The sequence below is a fragment of the Haemorhous mexicanus genome, chromosome 15 (genome assembly GCF_027477595.1).
Source record: "Haemorhous mexicanus isolate bHaeMex1 chromosome 15, bHaeMex1.pri, whole genome shotgun sequence".
Taxonomy (NCBI): Eukaryota; Metazoa; Chordata; class Aves; order Passeriformes; family Fringillidae; genus Haemorhous; species Haemorhous mexicanus.
In genome coordinates, this window is record NC_082355.1 from 17,260,510 (window position 1) to 17,282,026 (window position 21,517).

At 46.0% G+C, this 21,517-nt stretch overlaps 1 protein-coding gene across 1 annotated transcript in view; it reads right to left on the reverse strand.

Moving 5' to 3' along the window:
• The window catches only part of CTNNA1 (catenin alpha 1), a 121,517-nt gene that overhangs the window by 75,344 nt on the left and 24,656 nt on the right, over positions 1–21,517 (reverse strand). The window contains exons 4-7 of the mRNA XM_059860336.1: positions 14,232–14,398; positions 13,339–13,458; positions 11,279–11,545; positions 8,088–8,291 (exon numbers count right to left, since the gene is read on the reverse strand). Coding sequence (XP_059716319.1) covers positions 8,088–8,291; positions 11,279–11,545; positions 13,339–13,458; positions 14,232–14,398 — 758 coding nt within the window. The remainder of the gene's footprint in view (positions 1–8,087; positions 8,292–11,278; positions 11,546–13,338; positions 13,459–14,231; positions 14,399–21,517) is intronic.

The following is a 21,517-nucleotide window of genomic DNA, read 5'->3' on the forward strand; positions in this document are numbered from 1 at the left end:
GACAGTGACTGTTCCCCTTCTCTCCCTTCATTATCTCCTGAATCCCATCCTGCAGATGGAACTTAATCCAGGGTTTGTATTAGATCAAGGCAAAAGAAAAAGGAAAAGTCGAGGACTGGGGAATCAAGTATGTCGTTGTAATACAAGAACTGTGGTACTCCAGCTTTGTAATAATTCCATCATCCCCTTCCTCCAACGAGGGGAATTGAAAAGCCCAGTTGTGTGTGTAATACTTCTGCACACTGAGAGCATGATCCTGCTGGAGGCTAAAAGACTGTTTATCCACAGATCAGCAGTCACTGTGCAAACTTACATGCTCCATTCCATCCATACTCCTCGAATTTGACTTTGAGAGACTACTCAAGTATCACCAAATGGAGTTGCATTAGGGGTGACTACATATTTGATCTTATGTAGACAGATAAAGTTCAAATATTTTCCTACAAAACAGTAGAATTCAAATTAAATAAACCATAAACCACAATGTTAAGGCAGAATCCATGCACAGCATTAGTGTATTTATGTAAAACCACTTAGAGCTCAAGGAAAGTAAAACAGTGCAAAATGCCAACCTCCATATCACAGACAAGGGTGTACACATTTTAATTACAGGTTTTCCCTGCAATCTTAAATGCTATTTGATCAACATGAGATTAAGAAAGGTTGAGATTTATAATGCATTATCAGAAGATCAGAATGTGTTTACATTGGAGATTCTTGTCACATGCTTGACAAGAAAGGAAAAGCCAGGTGTTTCACCAACACAAAAGCAAAGCACGAGGGGGAAAGGAGGGATCAGGTAGGATGGGAGCCTTCACTGCCACTCAGAGTATCCAGAGGACTCAATTCCTGTTCAGAGCCAGCACTAGAGCTCAGCTCTGCTGCACAGCTGGCTGCAGTGAGCACTGTAAGTGAGGGCAGCCACCTTCCTTCCTTTACATACATTAAGTGTCTGTAACAAAAAATGCTGCAAAGCGTGGAAAGGCTGCAAGGGTGAGTTCTGCTGTACAAGGCAGCTCAGAACAAGTCCCAGCTGCTGTCAAATCTATTCAATTTAAGAGAGTTCTTGCTGGCAGCTCTGCACCAAACAAGCAGCAAAGGCTGAAGGCAGTGGAAGGAGCACAGCAGTGATTTAAGACTTCAAGAGACTCCTAAGCTCCTACTGCAATCAGACCTGAGGTGTGAGTGCTGGGCTTTGCTGGGATTCTCTCAGGAGGCACTCAGCCAGCCATATGCTTCTTTAAGAGCTGCATCTGCACAGCACAAAAACTGTCTTGGGTCTGGAAAAGCATCCAGGACTTGCAAGCTCTGCCACTGGCATCAGTGGCTGCACTGGCCTGTGCCCCCACCCAGGGCACACAGCTGGAGCCCAGATGTGCTGCCCTCCCTCCCCTCTAGGGCTGGGCACCCCAAGTTGTTTGGGGTCTCTAAACCAGCAATTCCACATCAACATTGGGACAAGCTCAGGGAAACCACTGGGGGTCACAGGGAAGACTCTGAAGAGCTTCAAAACCCAAAGATCACAAGGTGTACAGAACTTTGCATGAGCTGGACTCTTAAGAACTTCTCTTAAATTCCGTAAGTGCTTTTATCACTCCCTAAGAAAGAGAAGGTACCAGAACATCTCCTGAAAACCCCACACCAAGTCCCACACCAGGATGGAGTTGGGTGAACACCTGGAAGCTTGATTCTGCAGCCCAAAACTGCCTGACTAAGTGTGAAGTTCTCACCCTCTTCATCTGGCTTCACTCCAATGATGCTGAAATATTTACTCTATGGCAGCCTATAAGCATTAAACTTAAAACTCCTATCACTTCAGAAATGTTCTGCTTTTAAAAGCAGCATTTTTGTCAAAGCAATAATGTCTATGGAAATTAGGGCCCAGCATAACAGCACAGCTCTCTACTGAGCAGCAAAGTCCATGACAGGAAAACCCATCCAGGCTTTCTAACCACATCCATCACGCCAGCATTCAGGCATCTTAAACTGACAAACAATATTAAAAAAGAAAGTGTAGATTATCCCAAGGCAGAATTTTTATCAGTATCTTTATCATCAACACAGATCAGTGTGCCATTTTAATTCACATCTATTCCCACAGAAACAGATGCTTTCGTTAAAAGGGCTATGCAAGAGCCCTTTCAGTATACAGATACTTGCTATAAATGAATTTCAGAGTCATGTGAAAATTCACGTGTTCCTTTCCAAGCTTGGATCCTTGATGGGAATACAGAGCTGTGGATCAACATTATTAATAGGCAAATTCATCATGAAAACACATCTCCATTCTGTAAATTGCAAGTGTGTCAGGAGTAGAAATATCCTTTGCTGGTAGTTCTGAAGACAAATGATTTCTCCCAGCAGATATTGAATAGATAAGCCAGGCACTTTCCTGCCCAATCACTTTCCAAGCATCAGAGATGTTCAGAGAAGCTTAGGAAAGAAAAGCAAAATAGTGCAATTAAGATTGAGCAAACAGCACTTGTGTGGAGTATTACACTCCCCTAACTGCACTGAACACTGACACAAGGGTGCAAACCAAGCATTTAACAAGTTATGGGTCCACCAGGTCCAAACCCAGCAGTGCTGGGACCTTCTCTGGAGACCCCGAGATCCAAACCACGCTGGCCTGCCAGAGTTCCCCGAGCAGAGCAGGGCCACAGCCTGGGCTCAACCACCCCCCTCACCTTGAAGCTGTGCCATACCAGCACAGGTCAGGTTAAAATCTAAAACAAACAGAAACACAACCCCCACCCCCAAACAGACCCTGCTGTGGTGCTCAAGCACTTGAGGCCAAATAGAAGATGGAAACCAGGGAAAACAAAAAGCCATCCTGAAGTGATGTGTGCCTGGAATGCCTGCTCTGAACCAGCTCCCAATGGCTTTTCTCCATTTGCTGCCAAGCACCTCTAATGCAATCCAGACAGTCAAGGACACAGTCAGAATGTTAATATGAAAGCATTAAAATTCCCATTGAAATGGGACCTGTCAGGGTACTTTATGTAACATGATTTATCGTTTCCAAATGTAGCAACAAGGGATTTTATTGTACAAGAGCATGTGGCACACAATGGGACTCCGGGTCCGCATTCCGCACTCGCCAAACTACAATTCCTGACAATGTTTCTGCTGGTACATGGCTGAGCTACTGGTGTGTGCATGAAAGGGGAGCTGAATGCATTAGAAATTGATGGGGTACAGAATAGACTGAAACCGAGAGCTCTCTGCACTTCCCTGTGCATACTGAACAGAGCCAGACACCTCCGACCACTGCTGGCCCACGGAAAGGAGCCCAGCTGCCCCCAGCCCTCAGGGCTCCTGCACCAGGCAGTAAAAATGGACTGTCAAAAGCTGAAGGAAGCTTTTATTTCCAGTTTTACACATCAGTCAGTAAACTGATGTCTTCGGCAAGTTCAGGGCGCACTGAGAGCACACTGGAAACTGCTGGTTACACTTCCAGGGCGTGGCCTGTGCTTTCTACCCTGCTAAACCCCAAACCCCTCAAAGCCCAGCCTCAAAGGCACCAAATCCAGTGTTTGCCATGTGTAACACAGAGCTGGCAGCAAGGCAAGCTGCCCAAACCCTGTGCTAATGACACCCAGAGGGTTACAGCACAGAGCACATACCTGTCACAACCAAGTCTGTGGATTCCTGAGCCAGTGACACATTTTCTTTATAAACTAGAAAAATTTTTCAGCTGTCAGCCCACTGGGCATTTTTAATGCATTTCAGTAGTTCAGATATCCATGTAGTTTTTATTAGAGTTATGTTAACTTTGAGGCAGAGCTGAGTAGCACAGAGCAGAAAAGCAGAGATGTTGGCTGCACCTACAGTGGGAGAGGAATCTCACCAGCTGCCAGTGCAAAGACAATGCCAGAATAAACTGGTAGCAGTGTCAAAAAATACACAGCTTCATCCTTTTCACTTGGAGCAAACTGCAACAGGTCAACATACACCCACACAAGACCATGGAGTTAGACCCAAAAGGCTGTTTCCATTGTATTTTCTGATATTTCTTACTAACTTCTTCATTGATTGCACTATTAATCTTGACATCATTCAGTTCGATGCTCTGCTCTGCCCTCTTGCCCTGCCTTAGTCTGGAATCAATGCTCAACTAAACTCAAATATGCTTTGAAATGTCTTTGTTTAATTAATAAAATACACACCAAGAATGCCTGACTGCCCCAGATCGCACAAAGATCTGGGTCTTGCCATCTGTGAGTTATATCACAAACTTAGCTGCAATTGATGTGGTGAATTTACTGCATTCCAGGCAGTTGATCCCAGAACCAAGATCTTGGACTACTCTGCTTTCACAAAGCTACTCAGAATCAAAAATTAATTTAGGCCTTCCCCTCCTAGCTCTGCCATTCAGCACCAGCAGCAAGAATCAAGCTTACTCCAAGTACTAAGACCTAAATGCAAATAAGCATCCAGCTATTTCAATCCAGGAGGGATCTGCAATGCAAGTTTAAAAAGGGAAACTATTTTCTGTTGGAATTGTGAGAAGTGAGCAAAAGCCATAATGGAAAACAGCTCTCCCCAGGCGAAGTGGGAGAGGAGGAAGAAAAGCCAGAGAATCAGATGCTACAATTAAGGGATGAAGAGTTGGGATTTTAAAGAATGTAGCTTACAAAACAAGAGGCTGGGTCATTAAGTGGCTGATGACGTTCGGTGGACACAGGTAGTGAAAGCCCATCTCACTTACCATCCTCAGAAACAGACTCCTGCCACTAGCCACAACTTCTCTTGCCATTTCCAAGAGCAGTCCAGAAGGTCAGAAGCGCCTGAGCTGCAGACTGCCAACACGAGGGATACTTGGGGTAAGATTAATTAAACAGCTCCCTTGCTCCTGTCCTTCTGCTTGCAGGACCCACTACTGACCACCACCTGACACAATGCTGGCCTTAATGTGTAAGATTTAGTCAGACCAGGCTGCTCTTGAAAATGGCAAGAGAAGTTGAACTAGATGAAAAAGGAAATCCTACACACATCAATCTCGGAAAAAGTCGATTCAAACTCCTGTAACAAACTACTGAAAAAGCAAATCTTGCCCTTCTTTTAAGGGCATAATCACAGGATTCATCACCTTGCCAGCAGATGCACTGGGGGTCAAGAGATCCTACAATTCAGTTTATTGCCAAAACCCATTATTCAGCTAAAAAACTTCTGCCACACTCCATAACACAGCTGCCAATGCTTCCAGGCTTCCAGACCTTCAAGGACAGGCACAGAGAAACAGTTAAACTCTGGGTCCAAAACACTTAACTTTGAGTTATAAACAGTCTAGAAAAGTCTTGTTATTGCCAGAGATCAGAAAGAGAGCCCAAAAGCTAGAGCAAGTCACTGAAGAGAAGGCATTTAAAGTTAAAAAGGAAATCTGTCTCAAGACAGTCCTGTGCTTCAGCCTTTCCAGTCTATTCCTCATCCAATCTTCTCTGAATTTTTACACTTGGCCAATAAATACCTCTTACTCTAGCACTTGGACAGGATTTACGATGCACTGCAAGTGCTGTGCAATTAACAGATTTAATGCCCAATTCACTTCCTCCTTCAAAGGGAGGCTGGAGGAAAGCATCCCAGGAGCCGTGGGTATATCATGCATATACATGAAACGACATTTCCTCTGCCACTACTCTAAGTCAGCACATCCCTACTCTTCCTGCAGATGTATCAAACCATTTTCACTGTTTAGATTCCCAACTATTAGTCATTCTTCAGCTTAATCACAGAGGGGTTTACAGTATGGATTTTTACACACCATCCCACATTTTCACCATAATTTATCAATTGCTTTTTCCACTCCATTTCACTGAATTTCTAATCTCATTTCCCCAACTACACTGTCTACAATCATAACATAACAGTGACTTTAAAAAATGCAGTATGCTCCACTAATTTCACAATGTGCCAAAGGAGATAACAGAGGGAATACATTCTTCCCATCTCAGCGTGATTACTTTAACTTGCCTATCAGAGACAAAAGCACATGGCTGAGGAGGAGGACAGGCACTGCTGGGAGAGGAAGTCAAAGCTCTGCACTCTCACATGGCTATTTGACCAACTTTCAATGAGACAAATGCCACCAACTCCTCCATGCAAGACCGAGCATTTACCTCTTGCACATGTTAATTACCCTTTGGTGGCTGCTCCATTCAGAATCGTGCTGACAGGGCTCCATCCAATCCAGCAGCACATTTGAGGGATTATTGCTGATGCTTCACAGCCTCATAAAACACCCTGCTCAAAGGAGTTTTGAGTGGCACAACTTCGTGCTTTGCTTCCCAGCTGCAGTCTGAAGTTCTACAAAATGTCAATGCTGAGCACAAGCTACTTTCACAAGCAATTAAGACAGACTACATGAATACCTAGCTCAGCCTGCAGGCTACATCAGACTTGCCTTTCAGTTTTGTTCAATTACTTTGCCCTTCTCTTTGGTAAACAGAAATCCTTGTTTTCCTTTCTCTCTACCACACACTGTATCTGTTCTCCAAATTCCACCACCCCAACCCACACATGGCAGCTCCTGGGCCAGTTTTGCTCTATGTTGAAATCACTTTGGCTAAAAGGTTTGAAAGTAAAGTATCTAATGCAGCAAGGTTCCTAAATAAGTATCTCTGAACTCAGTTGCACCTCAAACAAGTTCAAAAGCACAAATAAGACCTCAAGTCCCCCCATTAAGATTTCTTCAGACAATTTTACTTGCCACTCAGCACTGCAGTTTGCTTAAGTTGTTGGCATTACAGCAACATTATTTCTGAAATCAGCTTTAACAGTATTGAAGTTAAACAATTATATATAGTTTCATCTATAATCTTATGATATCCTGATCTCACCTCCCAACACATCAAGTTCTTCAGCTTAAAACCCACTGGAACAAGAGCAAAGGGGCAGTGGAGGGGAAGGAAGTCCAATATTACACCACGATGCCCTCAAATGCAGAAGCTCATCTGCATGACATGACACTTACTTCAACTGTGGAAACACTCAGGCTTCAGACACTGTGTGCACACTCAGTGACTGAACACTGGAAAAGAACTGCTCCAAGCCCAATATTTACACCAAACTGCTCTCAGATTTTTTACTACATATTTAACTTCACACATCACTTCTACTCAAACCGAGTAGCAACAATAATCAACTTGATTCTGACAATTCATGCTTTCAGCTACAAAGATGAGGCAGTTAAAGTTTCCAAGAGACCACAGAAGTGAGGTAGAACTTTTTGCATAAGCGCAGTTACCTTATGTAAACCGAGGTTTGAACTTCTCTACAAAACAGTGTCAACAGTCATAAAAGAGAAAGAGAAGCAGTGCCAAGGGATTAACACTTTATCATCATAAACACTTGTTTGGAAGAATTTTAAGGTAAGTATAATTGGTGATTTAAGAGGTTTCATCCCACCTCATGACAAACCTTTCAGGACCATTTGTTACTGCTCAAATTCTGTTTGGGACAGAAAAGAATTCACAGAATCACCAGGTTGGAAGAGACCTTCAAGATCATGGAGTCCAACCCAGCCCCAACACCTCAAGTAAACCCTGGCACCCAGTGCCACATCCAGCCTTTGTTAAACACCCCCAGGGATGGGGACTCCACCACCTCCCCGGGCAGCCATTCCAGAACTTTATCACTCTTTCTGTGAAAAACTTTCCTAATATCCAACCTGAATTTCCCTTGACACAGCTTAAGACTGCGTCCTCTGGTTCTGTCAGTGCTGCCTGGAGAAAGAGCCCAGCCCCAGCTGAGCACAGGCACCTTTCAGGAAGTTGTGAAGAGTGATAAGGCCACCCCTGAGTCTCCTTTTCTCCAGGCTGAACACCCCCAGCTCCCTCAGCGGTTCCTCACAGGGTTTGTGTTCCCAGCCCCTGTCCAGCCTCGTTGCCTCCTCTGGACATGCTTGAGCGTCTCATTGTCCTTCCCAAACTGAGAGGCCGGAACTGGACACAGCACTCGAGGTGCAGCCTCACCAGTGCCAAGTACAGGAGAACAAACCAGCTTTGAGGGACACGGCTTCAATTCCATGTTTTAGCTGACCCCATGGAGCTCCACCCCCGAAGGGAGCAGCAGAGCGGGGTACTCACGTTGCCCATGTACTCGGAGAGCAGGTCCTGCAGGGCCTGGCGCACGGCGTTGCACTCGGCCACGATGCGCTCGCGGCGGTCGTCGCGCGTGCAGGACGAGTCGGCCATCAGGGCTGCCCCGCTGATGATGCTCTCCAGCCTCTCCTCCAGGGACGGCCGGAACCGCTCCTCGCTGAACGTCGAGGGGTCCACGATGATTTGTTTCTAGAAAGAGAAAAAGTTTCTGCAAATCAGTCACCAGCCCAGGTGATGCCTTAGGATTCAGCTTTTATGTTTTTCAAATCCTGTAGCGCTTTAGCGTGTAAGTCAAACTCCTTATACAGTGTTAGCGACTGTCTTCACATTTTGGTCAGACTGTTCCTCTCTGGGTCTGAAACTCAAGGACATCTCGCTGTCTCAGGCCATGAGAGATGTAAATAACAGTGAATTGGGGGTGGGGGGGCAAACTTGGAGTAAATGCCTTCACTACCTGGAAGCTGTAATTGGAGGATTAACCCTTGATATGTAAATGGACTAAGGTTATCATTTCCTGAAAAATTCATGACCATCATCCATCTTGGGTGTAGCCCTTCTCTGAGGCTTTTGACTGCCCAAGGTGTATCTGTAGAAGGCCTCCAGTAAATACTCACTTTTATTCTCTTAATCTTGTCTAGCCTCTGTTCTAGCTAGCCATTCTAAGGCATCAAAGCAGTGTATTACTGTTAAGTCATGCACACAACCAACACTTAGAGCAACCCCCTGATCAGGCATTAAGAGGCAAATGACACTATTTTGGCACTGAGGAGGATTTTCATACATAGTTCTGTAAAATTACTAAGAGGTTTCCCAGCAGATTATATTGCTACTCATTTCTTGTGGTGCTTTGACAGCTAAACAAAACTTGGCCATAGGAAGCCTTGTTACATGAAAGGCAAAAACCAAATGTGCCAGCAAAAATAAGGTTCAAAGTACAGAACTCTTCCCTAATGACATGTCAATTTGGACAGGCCTTCACTAGTTAACTTGTCAGATATAATTATCCCATCATGAACAAGAAAACAAACATCCCAAATTAGCTCTATATATTGTGTTCTGTTGCCCTACTTTGCACAGTCTTCCTTCTCTTCAATGTTATGCAGGTAAATACAACTGTGTTCTCGAAATTTCTCCCAGTGAAATATCAACATAAACGTTTCAAACCACAGAGAAATCAATTTACTCAAGGCAGAAAATTACCACAGATTTCTCTTGCCAGAGTGTTAGCAAGCACAGCTCATACCAAGAGACTCAGGGCTGAAACAGCAGCATTGATGCATCTGCTCTTGAGGGGCCAACACCACCACCCATGGAAGCTCCCCAGGAAGAAACTGCACAGCACTTATCACCTTTGAGTCCTTTCAGGTGATTTGTTTAAACAGGTCTGTAATTTAATGAAGAAAAATAATTTGGCCATTTCATGGTCTGGTCATTTGTTTAGGGTTAGGCTCGGTTATTTCAGGGGCAGAATTTTTTAATTTTAAAAGAAGCCCCAAAGCTTTTTGAAACGGGAATTTTTTCAGCCAGTTTGTATTCAAACTAACCTGAGCAGCCACGTCACAACCACCGCCTTCTGCCAGCCAGCACATGTCACATCCCTAGGGAGTAACCAGGCAGCCATCACAGCAGGATGAGAACATGGCATGTGCTCTCCAACACACTCCCTCCTCCTTCTTCCTGAAACTTTTAGCCACTGGCTAATACAGTGGTAGTGTGCTACCACTCCAGAACTGCAGCACCAAAAAAGAGATAACAATCGGCTTGTTATCGTCTGGTAGCCATTTCATATTTTAGCATCACTGGAGTATCTGAGGGCATGTGTGCTCAAAGCCTCTATTACAGGAGTGTAATAACACTCAAGCAGCAGCAGGAAATGAAGCGCAAGGATAACATCTGCCAAGAACCTCAACACATTTGTTTTGTCAGCCTCCTTTGGCAGGGATGAGACAAAGCTATCGTGAAGCTGGCCTGCTGATCAGGCACTGCTGCTATTAGAGAGCCTAACAAAGTGGAATTAAAAGCTCAAAAAGCTTCATGTGAACTGCAACACTCAAGAAGTAGTCTGCAGGGGAGACTACTATTGGGGAGTTTGTATGGTAAAACAGGGTGATTTATCAGAAATCCCATTAGCTGGCTTGAGCTGTACAAGCCAATCCACCAACTTGCACTGACTTGCTTCTTCACTGCCAGCCCCTGACAGGGTGCTGCTGCCGCTGCAGGGCTGCCTTCCCCTCCCACAGGCACCTGTGAGAACCTGAAGCCTGTCGGGGCTAACCTGAGGCATGCTCTGAAGGCTTACTGAGTATCTGATGGAATTTCAGAAAGGCAAACTCAAAACTGAAATCAGCCACAAAGATCAAGCCATGACACCCTCTTGTTACCCAAGAGATCACAGGGAAAGGATTCCCATCAGACACAGGGAGAACTCAATCGGAACTTTATCCTGGCAAAATACACGTGGCAGAAAGGGAGGAATGAGAGTGGTAAGACCAAAAGGGAGAAAGTGAGCAAAATCTGCCAAAACCACAACTATTAAATGCCTTTTGAGTGATGGCTTTGCAATATTAAATAGAGTTCTAGAGAAAGTTAGTGCCACAGTGTTTAAAATGCAGAGGCTGAATCAGGTAGACACCAAATGCTGGCTTCAAAAGGAAAGTGATCTCAGTAAAAATGCATGGCTGTCCTCAGCAACGTGCTGAATGCAAGATAAAGAACATGACAGATCAGTACAACCTATCAGTATGAAATGACTTCATTTCCAACCAAAGATCACATTAAAACTTCCCACTTCATGTTCCTCTTGAGAGGTAGTTTCAGCAATCCCAAATACACGATTCACTTTTAATAAATCACTTCTGTCACCTCCAAGAATACATTACATAAATATATTATGAAATAATCAATTTCAAACAAACCATCTAATGTATCAGTAGGCTGCTATTTCAGAGCTAGTTTAACTTGACAGCCTTCCATCACCAAGAACCACAGATGTAACTTTCTATATTCCATCAACCCTAGTTTGGAAAACGGCTTTTTTAAAAAAAGCCTACTTTGCCTACAACTTGCTGCACTTGAGTAGAAAATGATCTTCCAGGCAACATCAATAAAAGCAATGTGTGGCTAACAGAGCAGGTGAAGGAACAGGAGAGGTTTGTCCCAGCAAGGCTCCCACTCACATCGAAGTTGTTGAGGGCGTAGGCCAGCTCTCCGCCCCCGCCCTGCTGCTGCGCGGCGTCGTCCGAGGCGGCGGCCTGCGCGGCGTTGGAGATGCCGCTGACCGCCTGCTGCAGCTGCTTGTAGATCAGGTCCCTGTTGGCCTTGTAGGCAGCCACGTCGGGGTGCTGCAGGCAGGCCTGGGACGCCGTGTACAGGATGGGCACGTTCTTCTGCAGGATTCCTCTGGCTGCCGCCATCTGATCGCGGTGACCCACATCTTTCAACTCCTGTTAGAAAAATTAAAGGGGGAAAAAAAGCATTTGAGAGCATTGCCCACATTCAACATCCATGCACTGTCTCCCCGCATCTTCGAAGGACAGGCAGGTTCTTTGCCTCAAATCTGCTCAAATCCGTCTGCTGAGTATTCCTATCCTTAAAGGCTCAACTAATTGCAAAACACAACAGCTTCAGAAAGCCAAAAAACAACAACACCGCAGGGCAATTCACAACACAATTCAAAGCTGACGTTGGATTTTTGCTCCTCTGCAGCATTGGACCAGCATTTTAGAAGCTGTCCTGTCTTGCACTTGCAGATGAAAAGCAAGATCATCTTTAATTTAAACTCTCAGGCTGACAACCAGAATGTTTTCTTTAATCACACCTAGAGGATGGCATTTACTCTCCTCAGGAGACTCAGGTACTTAATTTCAGAAGAACAAATATATCATCTCATTTAACTTCTTGTTCACCTCCAATGAGACAAAATTAATCCAATGACTGTAATTACCACTAATTCAAGATTAGTGAGCAAGTCCATAAGTCTTTTCCCAAACACTCTGTGCTGTAATTCTCTAAAGTACCATCACCTCTGTTTTGGAACAGAGCACCATGATCAGATAAAGCCTCTGAGTCCAGCACAAGCAGTAAGTTTATAAAAGGAAGAACAACCATAGTTATTAGCAGCAGCACCATTTCAAAATTATCTCTTAAATCTAACAAAGAGGCAGTGAAAATGAAGACAAGGACTGCCTTACTGAGAAAAGGGAAAAAAATTCTGTCAGACTCTCTAAAATGAATGGGCAATAGGTGACCTCTGTAAGGTACACACTGAGCAGGGAGGGTACTCCAAGCAGGCACAGAGATTTACAGATTTTGTACAGCCACTTCCCATAGTGTGGAACAATCCATCACAAAGCAGTTTTAGAGCATTTATTGCATTGCCATCACAAGCCTACTCCCATTTACTGCAATCAGATTTGAGATACATAACCAACTGGCAATCCCTTTTTGACTGTATCCAGCTTATTTTCTAAGACAAATCTGTGCAAAAAAACCCAAGCAGTGTCAGAGGTGCATAAGCAGTTTTGGTTTGTACATATCTACAGAACAAAGAGGCAAAAAATGCTCTAAAAGAATTATGCTATTTCTGATAACTTAAACTGCCCACACCTCTGCTTTCTTCTGAAAACTTAACTACTCAAGAATGAGTCACACCAGTGCTGTTGAACAAAACAAATTTCACACACAATTTAAGGCTAAGCACAAGCTATCCAAACACAGAATATACCCACAACAAACAGGAATTTCAACCCCTCCTCCAATGGACAGTACAGTGCAAGACCAGTGAGCAGCACCACTCACTTCCTCAGGAGTTCTAGCTGTGCCCAGCCATGGCTTTTGCTCCCTGTGCACTTGGACATGTTCAGCCCATCTGCATGAACCACAACAGCAACAGGGTCTAGTGGAGAGTGCCCCAGGACTGGGACACATCTCAGCTCCTGTCCTCAAGTGCAGCTCTGGGGCAGCAGCATGCCATTAAAGCACCAAAACACTGACATTTACAAATGCTACTATGAACAAACCCCATCAGAAGCAGCACCCTACAGCCAAGCACACTTTCCTTGTTACCAGGCAAGCTCACAGTTCCTTAGCATGGTAGAGCACAACATAAAGTACTCAGCAATAATGTAAAAAAATAAAGTAAAAAGTATTAACAGAACAGGCACCTTCCAAGAGCAGCAAGCTATTTTGGAAAAGAAAGATAAGAATTAATATACAGAAGAAAATGGCCACACTATACCTGTTGTCTTTTGGCTGCCATGATGTTAAGCTTGTCCACTTCTGGTTTGAGGGCTTTGTACTGGATACCCAAATCCTGCTCTGTGCCAGCATTTCTTAGTTTCAAGATACCATCTTCCACCTAAAAGAATACATATTCATGTATTTTTCCAAGCAATACATATCACAGGTCAGGGGGTAGCTCAGGATGCATTTCATGGCGGTCAGAGAAAGCAATCTTCCACTGCCCCCTGTTATTTTTTCGAGAGAGACACTTTAAAGGCTAATAGGATACAGTGCTTAGCTACTATTTCATAGTCAGCAGCCACCAGAGACAGTCAAGAACACACATCAGAAAGAGCATGAAGGAGTCAAGGGCCCTGGTAGGGCCACAGCAGTGGCCAAAGGGCACAAGGAGAGTCCTCAAAGCTCGTTTGCAAAGGAAGACCCAGTATCCAATGTCATTGCACTTCAAATTCTGCACAAACCACTTGCCCACCCTGTTGCCCATGGGAAGGAAAGGCTTCCTGAAACAACCCACTTTCATTTTTATTTAGCCTGCTGAAGCTTCTCACCCCTAGCAGCTGCAAAGGAGTACTGGTTATAAGAAAGCCAGTTTCTGTAAGATGAAAGGGCTGGCTCTCACCTGCAGCTGCAGACCAGGGCTCAGTTAGTTTTTGTACTAAAAGTTCAGAACAGAGTGCAGCTCAATGTCAAAAGCTACTGACAGTGAGTATAAAAGTGAGTGACACACACCCACTGCACACATTCTGCTGAGAGGGAAAACCCCCAGACCCCCCCCCCCCCCCTGCAGAAGGAAGATGCTGCCAGTGCACTCCCCACAGGGTCACCCACAGAGTGGGCACCTGGCAGAGCAGCCCTGGCGTGCCAGGCACAGCAGAGCCCCACACTTACAACTTTGAGCTGAACGAGCAGCTTGTAGACGTCGGCCATGTCAGCCAGGATGAGCAGGCGGGTGACGGCGGAGAGCAGGGCGCGCGCCGCCCGCACCATGTTCCCGCGCTTCACCGACGAGCAGGGGTCATCTGCAAACTCCCCTGAGGCGCTCTTCATCAGGTCACCTGCGTGGGGGGACAGCAGGGGCTGGCTTCAGCATCGCACCAGCCACTGGAAAGGTTCCTAAGCCAACCTGAGTCTCTAAAACAAAACCTCTGAAATACAGCTGACAGTTAATGCGGCATGTGGCTACCTCTGAGTACAGCTACCACATGGCATTGGGGCAGAGGGGCTTGTGTGGGGAGGAAGGGCTGGGAAATCACACTTTGGTCCTTATTTCCATTTGTACAGGTGTTTCAGCATGCCAGAATTCTCTAGAGAGGTGAATTCAGCACGCCTTTGCAGGGCTGCAGTTATTTCCCAAGCTTCGATGCTTTCAAAGTCTGAGCAAAAGCTTTGATTTGTGTGCGTGTAGGAGTTAAGCAGAAAGCAGCAGAAAGCCCTGTAAACACACAGCGAGCTGCCACAGCTCCTGGGACCGTAAACAACTCGGAGCGATGACCTGGCTGGATATGCCCTGGTTGGAATTCAAAGCCAGGCAGCGTTTCGTAAAACGCTTCAACATTTCATAGCCTGTGGGGCTGCATCTGGTGCAGGAGCAAAGAATTTGGGTTTCAGATGCTAACAATGCCATTGGTTAACTATGAAAAGCAAAGGCCACTTTGCACAGCAAGAGCAATTCCTCCAAAAGGCATTCACAAAGCATGAAAGTAATGCCTGCATATAATCAGAGGAGTAAATTTTGGATTTCTCCCTCACTTTTTGGGCCAGCTTCCAGTACCACAGTTCCTACACAACAGTAAGTTTTGGAATCCACATTGTTATCCTTGGATCTCTCTGCAGCTCAAACACTGGGAGAACAGCTAGGACTTAGTTTAGAAAATGGTAGGAGCCTCAGGGTCAGGGATTAGCAGGCAGCAAGAGATGACCAGAAAGCAGATTGCTACAGCTAGGTGCTTTCAGAGGCTTCCCAAAAACCTGTATGAAAAAGTGTCCATGTGGCCAAATGCCGAAATAAAAATAGCTTGTCTCAGATGAGACTAAAAAACCTCCACCAGCGCTTGACAAGTGACAGCTGACAGTGAGTCCCATGGAGCCCCCCACACCAAAGAGGGCAAGGGCTGCACCAAAATCTCTGCCTGATGCGGTCCCAGGAGGCTCCACTTGTTTAACAGCTTATTTTTAACTGCTCAGAAATGCCAACAGCTGGAGAGCCTGGGGTTAACCATCCCCATGCATAATATCTTGCCCAGGAAGGTTTCCCCACCCAGGCACTCTACACCTTCATAGCTAAATTCAGCCCAAGCACAGCTGCCAGCCTGCCCAAGCAACCACACCAAGATACTCAATTTTGTTCAAATGCTCCCCCCTATGTAACACCCTTCCATCATCTTAAATAATACAACCAAGAGTGCCACATAACATTTTAAGATAAAAATATGCTACTTCTGTACTGGGACACAGCAAAAAAGCTTCTGTCCAAGTACAGGCGGGCTCTGAGTATCAACCCAAAGCTATCCCCTACCCAGCTCTGGAGAACACAACTCGTTACTTTAACACGGGTTAAGAACTCCAGATTTCCAGATGGGTGAGGGATGATGTACCACCAATGCTGTGAGCTTCAAACAGCCAGGAGATTACAAAACCCCAACTGACATGATCCTTTCTTTGTTCTTTCTGGAACAGACTAATAATAAAAGTCATCACCACAAGTATGAAATCCATTGACAACCTCAGGATTTAAGGATATATATTTACAAGAGCATGAAGCAACACAATAAATGGGAATGGCTTCAAACAGAGTAGGGTTAGATGAGATGTTGGGAGGGAATTCCTCCCTGAGAGGGTGGGCAGGCCCTGGCACAGGGTGCCCAGGAAAACTGTGGCTGCCCCTGGATTCCTGGAAGTGTCCAAGGCCAGGCTGGACACTGGGGCTTGGGGCACCCTGGGACAGTGGAAGGTGTCCCTGTCCATGGCAGGGGGTGGGACTGGATGGATTTAAGGTCCCTTCCAATCCAAGCCATTCTGTGATATGCCAGAACCAAAACTGAGTACAAATATTTCCTTCCTTATTTACTTATATATAAAATTCCCACATTTTCAACTCCCAAAATATTGTTTTCATTTATTTTCTATTTAAAACAACTTATTGAAGAGGCCGCTTGCTTCACATGAATCTCAGAAATTGCTAACAAAGTTAAAAGCCAAAATTATCCTCTACCCAGCTCTTAAATTGCAACCTTTCAAGCCAGTCCTAAAATAAAATGCTATTCCCTTTTATTTTAACAAGAGATTTTAAAAGATTCAGTGAGTTTCAAACAGCTTGTCAGGGTGTCAAAAGATAACCAGCTTCCCAAAATTAAAAGCAGATTATATTTAAAGTTGTTGCATATATATACATTTCTGCCAATTAAGGGAAGCTGACTTTCAGGCTTCTTTTATAAAGGGAAAGCACCCTGGGATAGTTCTTTTAGCTGGATTCAAAGGGCAAGAGTACTCTGGCCTGCCCTCAATATGCAGGTACTGCATAGTGTGTGCACATCAGCAGTTCCAAGGGGATCCAGCACAATCATCCCTTTTTCAACACTGAACACAGGTAACACAACCACTCTGGAAGATGGATTTTAAGAGTTAAAGTAACACAGTGGAGAAGAGTCCAACTGTGAGACTCGGACTATAAAGCTGGTACAAATTCTTACATGAGTAGTCTGTTTTTCCAATATAACCTTAGATCTTCATTAGATATTAGGAGGGAAAGAAAATAAAACAGAGTTGAGAAAAGAAGAGGCAACAGTAGCCATCCTGTGATCATGTCAATAAAGCACTAAGAATTCACTTAAATCTAATGGAACAAAGCCCGTTTTAAAAATGGTCAGATTCCAATCCATCAAAAGAAAATTCTCATTTTCTAGTCTCTTTCCCCCATACCCACAGGGTGTGACAACACTTTCAGGCAGCACCATTAACCCTGCTCCCAGCGTGGAAAAGGACAACCCTGGACAGAACTTGCTCCACATCACAGACAGGAGGGCACAGCAGCAGGCAGGACAGGTGTTCTGGATTGCAAGGCAGGATGTATTCTATTACCATCTGTATGGCAGTTGTCTAGGTGTTAAGTGGGCAATTTCCCCTTATCTCTCTCCCTGCGAGATCACAATCACTCCTCCCTCAGCAGGGGGCATCCCGTGATAAGAGGCTATTGAATGTCACTGCATGGCTGATAAGAACTGTAACATCCCATTGTGAGATGCTCCGCCCAGAGGGAGGAGCCGAGCATTGCTATCCAGATATAATCAGGAGATTCTGACACACCAGCACAGCTTCTCCACTGGATTCACCAGAGGAACAGCAGCTGCTTCTTCTTCCACGGATCTGCGGAGGAAGAATCACCCTTTTTCTACAGGACCCCCTGCTCCAACAGAACCACACCTGACACCTCAGGAGGACTGCAGCCACTTTTCCAACTGGACTGCTGCCAGCACCCTGACCAACAGGGTGTCAGGTTGAGTTCTGACTCTGTCATTTTAGTGTACTGCATTGTTTTTATTTTATCATTTTATGGTTTTTCCCCCCTTCCCTATTAAAGAACTGTTATTTCCTGCTCCCGTATTTTTTTTGCCTGAGAGCCCCTTAATTTAAAATTCATAGCAATTTGGAGGGGTGGGGAGGGTTTGCATTCTCCATTTCAGGGGAAGCTCCTGCCTTCTTTAGCAGGCACCTGTCTTATCCAAACCAAGACAGATTTTTGGCGCCCAACGTGAGGCTCGAGGGCAAATAAACAAAAAGGGAATAACAGTTCTTGAGTAATCTAATTTTTGTGTGGCTATACAAACCTCATCAAGTGACACCATGTGGTCCAGTTTACCCTGGTTTGGGTGGCACGTGATCATGGCTGTATTTCTCCCATTTGTAGGCCCTTATCTTAACATGGGTCCTATAACCAAGGCTACTGTGGCTATTATCCGGTTTGTTTTATGGGTGAATAAGGTGAGGAATTCATGGATTTTTAACTTCCTCTGGAAGGCAGGCACATGGATTCACAGCTATCACACCTTAACTATGTGTTTTTGGGGTTACTTTAATAATGGCACCTGCTGTAAGGAAATTACACCAGGGGAAATTTTCTCCCAACCCTTTAATCACCTCTTTGGGTCCACCCCACCAGTTTTTGAAGGGTTCAGATCCAATCTAAACATTAATGATATCATACAGTGGCTGGTGTTGCTGATAGGCCTGTTCTATTTAGCATTTAGAGAGAGAGAGAGACTAACCTGGATAACTACCCTGACACCTGCATCAGAACCTAACACGCCACCAGAGTCCAGGGATGCTGTTGCCCCAGAGCCTACTCCTACCCCACAGCCCGTGCCAGATGTGAACTACCCAGATTGGGTGGGGGGTCTGGTGAAGGAGATGCGTGAGATAGGCCAGATCCTGAAGGAGTACACTTCCCCAGCTGGTGCAGAGCCCTCCCCCTGCTTTGAAGAGAGAGAATCTAATAGTGCAGCAGCAGAACCCACAGATGTTACAACTGTCCAGGTTCCAGCTGAACTGCAGAGGCAGTCACAGCCAGCAGCAGTTGCCCCTGTAGAAACAAGGAGATCTAAAACAAAAGCAGAGCACCCAGATAGGGGAGGGCCCTCACAACCCACAGGGGAGCCAGAGGTTGCAATCATCACCGAGTCCCTGACTTACGAAAGTCTCCGTAATCTACACAAAGACATTGTACGACGGGGACGTGAGGCTTATACAACCTGGCTACTTCGGGTCTGGGACCTTATGGGTACAGGTGTGCAACTGGATGGTGGTGAGGCAAGGAATCTGGGACCCTTAACTCAGGACTCCGGTATCAATCAGATTTTTGTAAGGGAGCCAGGGTCCCTTTCCCTCTGGGAGCGGCTTTTAACAAGTGTCAGAGAGAGATTTGTCCACAGGGAAAGAATGCAGGAGCAGCACCACAGAATGCGCTGGAAGACTCTTGAGGAAGGGATCCAACAGCTGAGGGAAGTGGCAGTATTGGAGGTACTCTTTGGGAGAGATGGACAGCATGATAATGACCCCGACCAGGTCAGGTGCACAGGGCAGATGCTGTGGAGTCTGGCAAATCTGGGGCCATCTCAATACACCACTTTCATTGCAACGATCAATGCTGATACCAACCGAGAGACAGTGGGTTCTGTGGCAAACAAACTTAGAAATTATGAAAGTATGATCAATGGCCCCATGCAAGCTCATGTCTCTGCCGTGGTCCAAGAACTCAGAGAGGAGATGAGGGAGATGAGGGAGGCGGTGAGAAGGAACAATTCCCATATTGCACCAGTGCGAGTCACAGGCCCCAGAGTTAGAGCCCAACATTTTCCACCTAGAGAGAGAGGGTACACCCCACGGGCTGACTTGTGGTTCTTTCTGAGGGACCATGGGGAAGACATGGGAAAGTGGGATGGAAAACCCACTTCAGTCCTGGCAGCAAGGGTGCGTCAACTCAAGGAGGGAAACACTAACCGAGAGAACTCCAGTAAAGTGAAGGTAGCCTCAACCTCCCATGACCGAGCTGCTGAGTATGATCCGTCAGATCCCCTTGAGGGTACCTCTACCATGTATGCCCAGGGAAGAAATAATAACCAGGGTTAGGGGGGCCCTGCCTCTAGCCAGGGAGAGGCACGGGAAAATCGGATTTTCTGGACGGTGTGGATCCGATGGCCTGGCACATCAGAACCACAAAGGTACGATGCTTTAGTGGATACTGGTGCACAGTGTACCCTGATACCATCGGGACATGTGGGGGCCGAACCTGTTTCCATTGCCGGGGTGACGGGGGGATCACAGCAATTGACCCTTTTGGAAGCTGAGATGAGCCTGACTGGGAAAGACTGGAAGAAACATCCTATTGTGACTGGCCCAGAGGCCCCATGTATTCTAGGCATAGACTTCCTCCGGAATGGCTATTACAAAGACCCAAAAGGACTCAGATGGGCTTTTGGCATAGCTGCTGTAGAGGCAGAGAACATTAAGCAGTTGAACACCTTGCCTGGACTGTCAGAAAACCCATCCGCAGTAGGACTCTTGAATGTGGAAGAGCAACGAGTGCCAATCGCCACCTCGACGGTGCACCGCCGGCAGTATCGGACGAATCGAGACGCCGTGATCCCCATCCACAAAATGATCCGTGAGCTGGAGAGCCAAGGGGTGGTCAGCAAGACTCACTCACCCTTTAACAGTCCCATCTGGCCTGTGCGCAAGTCTGACAAAGAATGGAGATTGACTGTGGACTATCGTGGCTTGAATGAAGTGACTCCACCACTGAGCGCTGCTGTGCCAGACATGCTGGAACTCCAGTACGAGCTGGAGTCCAAGGCAGCAAAGTGGTATGCCACCATTGACATTGCTAACGCGTTTTTCTCCATTCCTCTGGCAGCAGAGTGCAGGCCTCAGTTTGCTTTCACCTGGAGGGGCGTGCAGTACACCTGGAACCGACTGCCCCAGGGGTGGAAGCACAGCCCCACCATCTGCCATGGACTGATCCAGACTGCACTGGAAAAGGGTGAGGCCCCAGAACATCTGCAATACATCGATGACATCATTGTGTGGGGGAACACGGCAGTGGAAGTATTTGAGAAAGGAAAGAAAATCATCCAGATTCTGCTAGAAGCCGGTTGCGCCATCAAGAAGAACAAAGTCAAGGGACCTGCTCGAGAGATCCAGTTCCTGGGAGTAAAGTGGCAAGATGGACGGCGTCAGATTCCCATTGAGGTCATCAACAAGATCACCGCGATGTCTCCACCAACTAGCAAGAAGGAAACACAAGCTTTCCTGGGTGCCATAGGCTTTTGGAGGATGCACATTCCCGAGTACAGTCAGATCGTGAGCCCTCTTTACCTGGTCACCCGCAAGAAGAACGAGTTCCACTGGGGCCCTGAGCAGCAACAAGCTTTTGCCCAGATTAAGCAAGAAATTGCTCATGCTGTTGCCCTTGGCCCAGTCAGGATGGGACCAGAGGTAAAGAACGTACTCTACTCTGCAGCCGGGAACCATGGTTTGTCCTGGAGCCTTTGGCAGAAGGTGCCTGGGGAGACTCGAGGCCGACCACTGGGATTCTGGAGTCGAAGCTTCAGAGGGTCCGAAGCCAATTACACTCCCACAGAAAAGGAAATCTTGGCTGCCTACGAAGGAGTTCAAGCTGCCTC